Raw genomic sequence first — 11,870 nt, 5'->3', positions numbered from 1 at the left:
ATCGTAGGCTTATGAATTCATACCTGTAGCTGTGAAAATTCTGTCCGGGAAATGTATTATTATAACTTCAGATAATGATGATCACGCAGTGGCCGAGGTATGTTATCTGTTGTGAAGTTTGCACGTTTGTACACCCTACAGTACGTTATGCGATTGGGGACAAAAAAGCGTTTCGTTAATGAGGGACGCGCCACACCAAAGAGGTTCACGCATCAGACATATTCAGAGGTGGAAATATTATCTCACCTCATGTATATTATGAAAATAGAAACAAAAATACACTGAATGAACAAAACATTAACAACACCTGCTCTTTCCATAACATAGACTGACCAGGTGAATCCAGGTGAAAGCAATGATCCTTTATTGATAGCACGTGTTAAATCCACTTGAATCAGTGTAGATAAAGGAGAGGAGACAGGTAAAAAAAAAGGTTTTAAGCATTGAGACAATTGAGTCATGGATTGTGTATGTGTGCCATTCAGAGGGTGAATGGGCAAGACAAATGTAAGTGCCTTTGAAAGGGGTATGGTAGTAGGTATCAGGTGCACCGGTTTGTGTCAAGGACTGCATCGCTGCTGGGTTTTCCAAGCCCAACAGTTTCCTGTGTGTATCAAGAATGGTCCACCACCCAAAGGACATCCAACTTGACACAACTGTGGGAAGCATTGGAGTCAACATGGCCCAGCATCCCTGTGGAACACATTTGACACCTTGTAGAGTCCGTGGCCTGAAGAATTGAGGCTGTCCTGGGGGCAAAAGAGGGGTGCAACTCAATATTAGGAAGGTGTTCCTAGTGGTTTGTAAACTCAGTGTATAGTGCCCTTTATTAGGTTATTGTCCTTATTGAGGTATTCAAACCGTAGTGTAGTGTTGGTCACGATACAGGAAGTCATGTACTTTATTTAGCATTGTATTCTTAGTATTAACACAGCTTTTAACAAAGCTAATTGTTACAACACAAACAGATCATAACCTTGCTTGCTGCGTTGTTTATTTAAGCAAACGGCAGTGCAATACCCTATGTTTAGTCTTACACTATAGCATTAAAATCACTTCTGCTTTCAAACAGCTGGGGAATGTTAACAAAAAAAAAAAAAGATTTCTCAAGCATTTAAAGATAAAGAGGGATATGGAATGGGTTTCGTGGAATCTCTCTTCTATACCATAGCATCATAGTTGTCTTGTTTCTTGCTTTTCGAGTTAAAAGATTTTTCGAAATAACTAATATTTTCACCCCAAAATTGATTTGTTCCCTTCTGGATGGAAGACTAGGCNGAGACTGTTCACTCCTGATGAGCTCCAACAGCAGGTTCAACATCCACTCTGTGGTCACAGGAAAGAAACACTGTCATCATCATGCTATCCTAACAAGCCCATGTTTCACTAAAGCAGAATAGCATGTGATGTGCTGTGTGTGTGTGTTGTGTTGTGATGTGCTGTGTGTGTGTGTGTGTTGTGTTGTTACCCAGATGTGGATCCAGAAGATGGGGCTGCTCCTGATAACGGTCCATTATCACTGTAGAAAAAAAAGAACTGGTCAACATAAAGTTGTTGACTTTTCTTTCACTGCTTATGATTGTGGTATGTCTAAGTTATGAATGTATTAAGACTTATGTATGTACTTAGTACACGCATTTAGGCCTAAAGCCCACAGACTGTTCCATGCAAGACTGGATCAAGTTGGCCACAACAACAACAGACTAAACATGTAGAGTATGAATCTCACCGAGAAACCTCTCKATGGCTGACTCCARTGTCACGATGTTCTCGTGAACAACTGGTAAGCTGGAGATCAGGGCTCGAATCTCAGTGCCCTCGGTAAAACCTCCCAAGACACTGGCTTTAGCGATCACCTCGGGCTCCCCGCCGCCGCCTCCATCCTCCCCGGAATCCATGTCGGTCTGGGCCATTATACTTGCCTAGGTGACCGGTACATTTCATGCACTTTGTTATATGCATGTCTACTGTCCAATGCTTAATAAACACACGTCTACATAATAGCTAGCAAGTGCAGCTAGCTTGCCTTGAAGTTTTGATAGCTAGATGAGAACCGTGTGACTTCTAGCATGGGTGTGTCAATGATTTGGGTTCTATTCATGCCGATACTAGCCAATGATGCTAGCTAACTAGCTAGTACTGTTGGTTGGCAAGTGGCAACAGAAATCAAACAGAATTTGAGTGATCAGTGAAAACACACAGCTCATACATTTGGTTATCGTAGGCTTATGAATTCATACCTGTAGCTGTGAAAATTCTGTCCGGGAAATGTATTATTATAACTTCAGATAATGATGATCAACCAGTGGCGCAGTATGTTATCTGTTGTGAAGTTTGCACGTTTGTACACCTCACAGTACGTTATGCGATTGGGGACAAAAAAGCGTTTCGTTAATGAGGGACGCGCCACACCAAAGAGGTTCACGCATCAGACATATTCAGAGGTGGAAATTATCTCACCTCATGTATATTATGAAAATAGAAACAAAAATACACTGAATGACAAAACATTAACAACACCTGCTCTTTCCATAACATAGACTGACCAGGTGAATCCAGGTGAAAGCAATGATCCTTTATTGATAGCACGTGTTAATCCACTTGAATCAGTGTAGATAAAGGAGAGGAGACAGGTAAAAAAAAAGGTTTTAAGCATTGAGACAATTGAGTCATGGATTGTGTATGTGTGCCATTCAGAGGGTGATGGCAAGACAATTAAGTGCCTTTGAAAGGGTTGGTAGTAGGTACAGGTGCACCGGTTTGTGTCAAGGACTGCATCGCTGCTGGGTTTTCAAGCCCAACAGTTTCCTGTGTGTATCAAGAATGGTCCACCACCAAAGGACATCCAACTTGACACAACTGTGGGAAGCATTGGAGTCACATGGCCAGCATCCCTGTGGAACACATTTGACACCTTGTAGAGTCCGTGGCCTGAAGATTGAGGCTGTCCTGGGGCAAAAGGGGTGCAACTCAATATTAGGAAGGTGTTCCTAGTGGTTTGTAAACTCAGTGTTATGCCCTTTATTAGGTTATTGTCCTTATTGAGGTATTCAAACCGTAGTGTAGTGTTGGTCACGACAGGAAGTCATGTACTTTTTTAGCATTTATTCTTAGTATTAACACAGCTTTTAACAAAGCTAATTGTTACAACACAAACAGATCATAACCTTGCTTGCTGCGTTGTTTATTTAAGCAAACGGCAGTGCAATACCTATGTTTAGTCTTACACTATAGCATTAAAATCACTTCTGCTTTCAAACAGCTGGGAATGTTAACAACAAAAAAAAAAGATTTCTCAAGCATTAAAGATAAAGAGGGATATGGAATGGTTTCGTGGAATCTCTTTCTATACCATAGCATCATAGTTTCTTGTTTCTTGCTTTTCGAGTTAAAAGATTTTTCGAAAATAACTAATATTTTCACCCCAAATTGATTTGTTCCCTTCTGGATGGAAGACTAGGCTGTAGTGTAAGACTTTGTGAGGTCATTCAAGCTGGTCAGTGTGATTCTGTGTCTATGTTTTACAGACATTATGGGTAGTGTAGTTGTACATTATGCTACTGTACATATATGATCAGTGGTCAGTATTTGACCAGATCCTTCATGATCCTCAGTGAGGACCCTCTGTATCCTCCACCAAAGTGATTCCAGTGGTTCAGATAGTGGAAGAGTTGATACAGCTGATTCCTCTTCTCAAACCCCGGGGCTTGGGGATCTTGTCGTGATACCACGCGTAGAAGGAGTCGCTGAACCCTCCGAACATCCCGGCGATGCCCAGCTCATACTCAGCGTGGCCATAGAAGGAGGGGGGTCGAAAATTACAGGGCCGTCGGAACACTCTGCTACGTTTCCCCCCACAGGTCCCCGTGAAGCAGGGCGGGAGAACACCTCGATGTCGGTAAACAGCTGAGGGATTTTCAGCTAAGGAGAGGAGATATCAGACAGAAGATCAATCACCCATAAAGTCCTCTCGGATCACAAAAAGTACATAAGGTATAGGAGTAAGAGCTTGGTTTGGGATTGGGAAGATGATGATAGATAGACCTTATGGAGCTGGTGCTGTAGTCTGTGTTATTGTTTTAACAGTTCCCTGTAGTTACCTAGTTATATTGTTACCTGTAGCTTGGACCATAGTTACCTGTAGTTACCTAGTTAATTAGTTATATTTACCTGTAATGCTGGACCTATAGTTACCTGTAGTTACCTAGTTTATAGTTTGTATTACCTGTAGCTGGGACCATAGTTCCTGTAGTTACCTAGTTATTATTAGTTACCTGTAGCTGGGACCATAGTTCCCTGTAGTTACCTAGTTATATTGTTACCTGTAGCTGGGACCATAGTTACCTGTAGTACCTAGTTATATATTATACCTGTAGCTGGACCATAGTTCCCTGTAGTTACCTAGTTATATTGTTACCTGTAGCTTGGACCATAGTTCCTGTAGTTACCTAGTTATATTGTTACCTGTAGCTGGGACCATAGTTACCTGTAGTTACCTAGTCCTATAATTAGTTACCTGTAGCTGGGACCATAGTTCCCTGTAGTTACCTAGTTATTGTTACCTGTAGCTGGGACCATAGTTCCCTGTAGTTACCTAGTTATTATGTTACCTGTAGCTGGGACATAGTTCCCTGTAGTTACCTAGTTATATGTTACCTGTAGCTTGGACCATAGTTCCCGTAGTTACCTAGTTATATAGTTACCTGTAGCTGGACCATAGTTCCCTGTAGTACCTAGTTATATGTACCTGTAGCTGGGACCATTTTTCCTGTAGTTACCTAGTTATATAGTTACCTGTAGCTGGACCATAGTTCCCTGTAGTTACCTGTTATACCTGTAGCTGGACCATAGTTCCTTAGTTACCTAGTTTATGTACCTGCTGGGACCATAGTTCCCTGTAGTTACCTAGTTATATAGTTACCTGTAGCTGGACCATTAGTCCCTGTAGTTACCTAGTTATATTGTACCTGTAGCTGGGACCTTAGCTCCCTGTAGTTACCTAGTTATATAGTATACCTGTAGCTGGGACCATAGTTCCCTGTAGTTACCTATGTTATACCTGTAGCTGGGACCATCGTTTCCTGTAGTTACCTAGTTATATTTTACCTGTGGCTGGGACCATATTCCCTGTAGTTACCTAGTTACATAGTTACCTGTAGCTGGGATCTAGTTCCCTGTATTACTAGTCATAGTTCCTGACTGGACTACCTTATTACCTAGTTACATAGTTACTGTAGCTGGGACCATAGTTCCCTGTAGTTACCTAGTTTCATAGTTACCTGAGCTGGGACCATGTCCCGTAGTTACCTTTTATAGTACCTGTAGCTGGACCATAGTTCCCTGGCCTCTCTGTCTCCATAAGACTTCTCCACCATGTTGAGTTGGTGCTGTAGTCTGTGCTGAGAGTAGAATGTCACCCAGTCACTCTGCCACTCATTCTCCTGATGAGAGAGAGACAAAGAGAGGTTAGAAAGTGGAACTCTGATAAATAAAATAGGCAGGTTTCTCATCCAGTTGGTCTTTAAATCCCATGTTGTAAGGCACAGAGACGTTGGTGGTTAACCAATAAATGACTTGGAAACTGTATATTAGAGTGTGGAACTATCTTTATTTAGATTATAGCATACAGTTTAAATCCCACGTTACCACATATTCCAGTCTCGTATTCACTAGTGGGAAAGGTGGAAATCTAGTTGTGTCTCCCAATATCAGATGATCTGTTGCATAGTAGCTCACCTGAGGGAGGTATCCACAGCAAGTGGGAACCTGGAACCCAAACTGGTCAATGACAGGAACATCAGCTCCTTTTTCCTGTGAAATGACAGACATCAGTCCTTTTCAAAAACAGGAACATCAGCCTTTTCTGTGTACATTTAAATGACAGGAACATCAGGTCCTTTTCCTGTGAAAATGACAGGAACATCAGCTCCTTTTCCTGTTAAAATGACAGGAAACATCAGTCCTTTTTCTGTTAAAATGACAGGAACATCAGCTCCTTTTCCTGTGAAAATGACAGGAACATCAGCTCCTTTTCTGTTAAAATGACAGGAAATCAGCTCTTTTCCTGTGAAAATGACAGGAACATCAGCTCCTTTTCCTGTTAAAATGACAGGAACATCAGCTCCTTTTCCTGTAAAATGACAAATCAGCTCTTTTCCTGTTAAAATACAGGAACATCAGCTCCTTTTCCTGTTAAAATGACAGAAAATCAGCTCCTTTCCTGTTAAAATGACAGGAACATCAGCTCCTTTTCCTGTTAAAATGACAGGAAACATCAGCTCCTTTTCCTGTGTTATAAGTTAATGACAGGACATCAGTCCTTTTCCTGTTTACATTTAAAAGACAGGAACATCAGCTCCTTTTCCTGTTAAAATGACAGGAACATCAGCTCCTTTCCTGTGAAAATGACAGGAACATCAGCTCCTTTTCCTGTTACATTTAAGTGACAGGAACATCAGCTCCTTTTCCTGTTAATTAAATGACAGGAACATCAGCTCCTTTTTCCATTTCCATTTTAATAGAGTGGTGAGTGAAGGCATGCAGTAGTCTGATGTTGTATATGTGAGAAAGCTAGACTTTTAAACTGTTTTAAAGCTGTACGAATTGTTACCACAAAATCAATCAATCACTCAATCAATGACTAGGTGAGTTACACGTTCAATGTCTGCTGTTCCTGTCTGTCCCTTTGTCTCTGGTTGTGTAGGTGCAGATCAGCCAGACGCTCTCCCAGCTGCTTAGAGTGCCTGGGGAATCAATCAGATCATCATTAACACACTCAATCATCACAATAAAGTAAGACATAACAATAATACTTAACGAATGCATACAGAAGAAGAAGAACAGGAAATAGAAGAAGAAGATAAAGAAAGAAGAAGAAGACAATGAAAGAAGAAGAAGATAAAGAAAGAAGAAGAAGACAATGAAAGAAGAAGATAAAGAAAGAAGAAGATAAAGAAAGAAGATGAAGATAAAGAAAGAAGATGAAGATAAAGAAGAAGAAGATAAAGAAAGAAGAAGATAAAGAAAGAAGAAGATAAATAAAGAAGAAGAAGAAGAAGAAGAATATAAAGGAAGAAGAAGATAAAGGTCAAAGACGTGTATTATACAGTGTATGAGGAGATTCTCTTACCTGCTGAGACCACTCATGTCAACATGTTCCATGACTAGCACAGCCCCTCCTGTATCCAGCTCTATCACCTTGACAGGCTTGGGGACTTTCACTGTGTCTGTCATGACGATCGCTTCCAAGCTAGCCAACTCCCCATCAAACATACGCTTCGCCTGGGGGACGAGGATAAGACGTGATGATCATCATGACATTGACCAAGGAATTACACCATACCTTTGTRATGAAATGTATTGTACAGAAAAAGTGATGACACCAGTGGAGGCTGCTGGGGGGAGGACGGCTCATAATAATGGCTGAAATGGAGTTTAATGGCTGGAATGGAGTGAATGGAATGCTATCAAACGCATGGTATATACATTTGATGCCATTCCATTAACCTCATTCCGGCCATTATTATGAGCCGTCCTCCCTTCAGCAGCCTCCACTGCACTACACCTACCATGGAAGTAGTCTAGCAGCCTTCAGAGAAGGCAGTTCATGACTTTTCAGAGGTCAGGATTATGACTGCCCATCCCATAAAACCCTCCAGCTCTGTGCACAACAACAGCGCTCTGATTTGGCCATCACATGACTGGATGCTCTATTGTGAATCCTAATCCTTTGCTCTCAGAGTGCTGACTACTGTAATTCATTTGAATAGCGTGTAGCCAAATAGCCTGCAACAAAATATTGTTTGATATTCCTAACAAATTATCCTTATTAGGCTACTATTTTACAGTACTTCATAAGTCAATGTAAAGGCATGCAGTATGGAATTAGTAATGAAGTAAATGAAGAACCTGACTCTTGTGGTTGATCTTGACAAACACTCTCCCGTGGTCAGTATCAAAGCTCTGTCCCTGGCTGATACAACCTCCTCCAGAATGGCCAGTTGACTTCAGCATGGAGGTTCCCAGCTCCTTCTTTAGCTGAGCTTCCATGGCTGTTCTCCAAGATGCTCTCCAAACGCTCGAAGAATAACGTATTATTCTTGTTTGACTCCCAAACTTCTTTAGGGTTGACTCCCACTCATGTAGCTGTCTGTTTATGTTTTGACAACTGGGTGGAAGAAGGCGTGGCTTGTTTTCAAAGGAAAGGAAGTGATTCAATGTTTTGGTTCCGGGTCGGTCGGTGATGCTATAAGTCATGAGAAATTGGATTTGCAGCAAAGATTTGTTTCTTATTTGTGCAAACATAGCAACTAAAGTTGATCATATGAGCGTCGCCGTGGTGTCAAAGTAAGCTGGAGAGGCTTGCTTGCTAGCTAACTAGTCTCGACAAGTTTGATACGGATCAAGTCTTTGTTGGTTTATACGAAATGTGTTTGCTGCTCGGTGCAACCGGTGTTGGAAAAACTCTTCTCTTGAAACGTTTACAGAATATCCTTTCAAACTATCCAGCATTGAGATTGATTTAGCAAGCAAATAAGATAATAAGCTAACGTTTGCTAGCTAGCAATTATGACCATGGATGCGTCTCAATAACCAGTGGCTTCCTTTCCTCGTATCCTCTCCTTCATCTGCTTGGAATCTGATGAGTTTCCAATACACATCCACCATATTCTTCTTCTCACCTATTCTGTGTTTAATATCAGTGCAAATGAAGATGTAGGAGAGGAGACTATTGAGGCGAAGCAGCGCATGTCTCACTCCAATATGTATCTTCAGAGTACATGTCCATGCCACAGTGTCTATTTATTTACCCTTAACAGACTATTCACAGCTCAGTGTGAGAGATGGCACAACTGATTTAGGGGAACCCCCTGTTACTCTACCTACGGTGAGTCCATTCGGTATTCACCACAGTGATTGTTGTGTCTGTCACCATTTGAGAGTGTTTTAAACAGAAAGGGGGTTTTCTAGACTACCATTATGTCTCCCTCTGTTCCAGGTGGGCACCAACCTGACAGACCTGACTCTGAAGAGGAAGAGGGTGACTGTGAGAGAGCTGGGAGGCTGTATGGGTCCTATCTGGCCCAGTTACTATACGGACTGCTCCTCTGTCATCGTGAGTCCAGAACCACATCCATACAGTGTATAAGTCTCCCCGAGTAGCGCAGCTGTCTAAGGCACTACAGTCCCTGGTGAGAATCCAGGATGTATCACATCCGGCCGTGATTAGGAGTCCCATAAGGCGGCGCACAATTGGCCCAGCATCGTCTGGGTTTGGCCGGGGTAGGCTGTCATTGTAAATAAGAATTTGTTCTTAACTGACTTGCCTAGTTAAATAAATGTTAAATAAAAAAGTTGAGTTAATATATCTACCCTGAAGAAGAAGAGGGTGACTGTGAGCGAGCTGGGGTGGGTCAATACTCCTCTCTTATTGTCCATAGACATTTGATCAATTAAACCTTTACGCATTCAGGTTTGTCCAATTGAGATCAAATGTCTTTAGCAAGAGAGCCCTAGTCCAAGATGGCAGCAGCATGAGAACCACGTAATGACTTCTATACAGGAAGACGTTCCTCTCAATTTGGAAATAATTCCTTGTAAATGTTTAGAGTAACCTCAATAATACTTTGTACACATATTCCATCGATGGTAAAGTTTAATCCAAAAATAGTCAATATTTCTATGTGATTAATAAGCAAAGCTCCTCTGATCAGAAATAGAGATCAACCAGAGGTATGAACAGGCTAATATCACTGCAGGACACGGTAGACCATCAGCCCACTAAACTGGGAGATCAACCAGAGGTATGAAACAGGCTAATATCAACTGCAGGACACAGCTAGACCATCACCCACTAACTGGGAGATCAACCAGAGGTATGAACACGGCTAATATCACTGCAGGACATGGTAGACCATCAGCCCACTAAACTGGGGATCCAACCAGAGGTATGAACAGGCTAAATATCACATGCAGGACTCGGTAGACCATCAGCCCACTAAACTGGGAGATCAACCAGAGGTATGAACAGGCTAATATCACTGCAGGACACGGTAGACCATCAGCCCACTAAACTGGGAGATCAACCAGAGTATGAACAGGCTAATATCACTGCAGGACAGGTAGACCATCAGTCCACATAAACTGGGAGATCATCACTGTGCATTCTGCATAATTTCAGGCTTGTCGACTGCAGGCATGAAATGTTTAAAATCAAATCATTGTGTTTGTCCTCTATATAGTTCATGGTGGACTCTGCTAACACCACCCAGGTCGTCGTCGTCTGTATCCAGCTCCTGTCTGTCCTCTCTGCTGAACCTCTCCCACACAGCCTCTGTCCTGGTTCTCTTCACACAAGAGGTCCTGTAGTAAACACACTACACACTCACACATTCTCTGGCCAAGATCACAGTGGGTTTTTGAGACTAAACATTCAGATAGAAATGTAATGAATAGATGTGACATGATCCTTATCTCTCACATGACAATCAGGTTTGTTCAGCACAATACAGTTGTATCTGAATGTTTTTGCAACATTGCACCTTACTGACAGACTGCTGGCTACGAACCAGACGTACAGTCAGGTCCATAAATATTTGGACATTGAACAAAGTTAATCATTTTGGCTCTGTACGCCACCACAATGGATTTGAAAGGAAACAATCTATATGAGCTGAAAAGTGGAGACTCAACTTTAATTTGAGGGTATTTACCTCCAAATCAGGTAAACGGTGTAGGAATTTTAGCACTTTTTATATATGGGGCTCATTTTAGGGGCTCAAAAGTAATTGGACAATGTAACAATCATCAATTAAATTGTGAGTTTTAATACTTGGTTGCAAAACCTCCGTCAATGAACTGCCCGAGTCGCCTGGAAGAACCGCGATAGACATCACCAGATGCTGGGTTTCTTCCCTGGTGATGCTCTGCCAGGCCTTTACTGCAGCTGTCTTCACTTCCTGCTCGTTCTTGGGATGTTTTGCCTTCAGCAAGTGAAATACATTCTCAATTTGATTCAGGTCAGGTGATTGAGTTGGCCATTGCAGAACATTCCTCTTCTTTGCCTTACTAAAGTATTGTGTTGCTTTCGCAGTGTGCTTCGGGTCATTGTCCATCTGCACTGTGAAGCACCGTCCAATGAGTTTTAAAGCATTTGGCTGAATCTGGGCAGATAATATAGCCCTAAACCCTTCAGAATTCATCCTGCTGCTTTTGTCAGCAGTCACATCATCAATAAATACAAGGGAACAAGTTCCATTAGCAGCCATACATGCCCACGCCATAACACTACCCCCACCATGCTTCACAGATGAGGTGGTATTCTTCGGATCATGAGCAGTTCCTTCCCTTCTCCATACTCTTCTCTTCTCATCATTCTGGTACTAGTTGATCTTTGTCTCATCTGTCCGATGGATGTTGTTCCAGAACTGTACAGGCTTTTTAGATGTTCTTTGGCCAACTCTAATCTGGTCTTCCTGTTTTGAGGCTTACCAATGGTTTACATCTTGTGACAAACCGTCTGTATTTACTCTGGTGAAGTCTTCTGTTGAATGTTGACTTTGACACAGATACGCATACCTCCTGGAGGGTGTTCTTCGTCTGGTCAACTGTTGTGAAGGGCTTTTTTCTTTACCAGGGAAAGAATTCTTCTGTCATCCACCACAGTTGTTTTCCGTGGTCTTCCGGGCCTTTTGGTGTTCCTGAGCTCAACAGTACATTCTTTCTTTTTAAGAATGTACCAAATAGTTGATTTGGCCACACCGAATGTTTTTGCTTTCTCTCTGATGGGTTTGTTTGGATTATTCAGCCTAATGATGGCTTGCTTCACTGGCAGTGACAACTCTTTGGACTTCATATTGAGGGTTAACAGC

The 11,870-nt window shown here is 42.0% G+C and overlaps 3 protein-coding genes across 3 annotated transcripts; 1 reads left to right on the top strand and 2 right to left on the bottom strand.

The window, feature by feature from the left end:
* Positions 1 to 341: 341 nt before the first annotated feature.
* LOC112079429 (ketosamine-3-kinase-like) lies at positions 342 to 8,253 on the bottom strand. The gene is given in 12 exon segments (XM_024145390.2): positions 342 to 749; positions 3,567 to 3,706; positions 3,709 to 3,807; positions 3,810 to 3,854; positions 3,857 to 3,881; positions 3,883 to 3,921; positions 4,968 to 4,980; positions 5,332 to 5,441; positions 5,737 to 5,811; positions 6,656 to 6,743; positions 7,130 to 7,281; positions 7,909 to 8,253. Coding segments are annotated over 11 exon segments (912 nt in total). The 5' UTR covers positions 8,050 to 8,253; the 3' UTR covers positions 342 to 749; positions 3,567 to 3,581.
* Positions 675 to 2,367, bottom strand: LOC112079430 (tubulin-specific chaperone D). Its single transcript, XM_024145391.2, has 5 exons — positions 2,241 to 2,367; positions 1,730 to 1,922; positions 1,469 to 1,519; positions 1,238 to 1,326; positions 675 to 749 (listed from the first exon to the last, which is right to left on the bottom strand). Exons 2-5 carry the CDS (start codon positions 1,911 to 1,913, stop codon positions 675 to 677), a joined length of 399 nt encoding a protein of 132 aa, XP_024001159.2. The 5' UTR covers positions 1,914 to 1,922; positions 2,241 to 2,367.
* Positions 8,254 to 8,494: 241 nt separating the features above from the next.
* On the top strand, positions 8,495 to 10,368 carry LOC112079428 (ADP-ribosylation factor-like protein 16). The gene is given in 5 exon segments (XM_070442332.1): positions 8,495 to 8,611; positions 8,831 to 8,887; positions 8,999 to 9,115; positions 10,242 to 10,322; positions 10,324 to 10,368. Coding segments are annotated over 5 exon segments (333 nt in total). The 5' UTR covers positions 8,495 to 8,578.
* Positions 10,369 to 11,870: the final 1,502 nt, after the last annotated feature.

Source organism: Salvelinus sp. IW2-2015, unplaced genomic scaffold, assembly GCF_002910315.2.
Source record: "Salvelinus sp. IW2-2015 unplaced genomic scaffold, ASM291031v2 Un_scaffold7955, whole genome shotgun sequence".
NCBI lineage: Eukaryota > Metazoa > Chordata > Actinopteri > Salmoniformes > Salmonidae > Salvelinus > Salvelinus sp. IW2-2015.
This window is presented reverse-complemented; position numbering and strand designations above follow the sequence as displayed.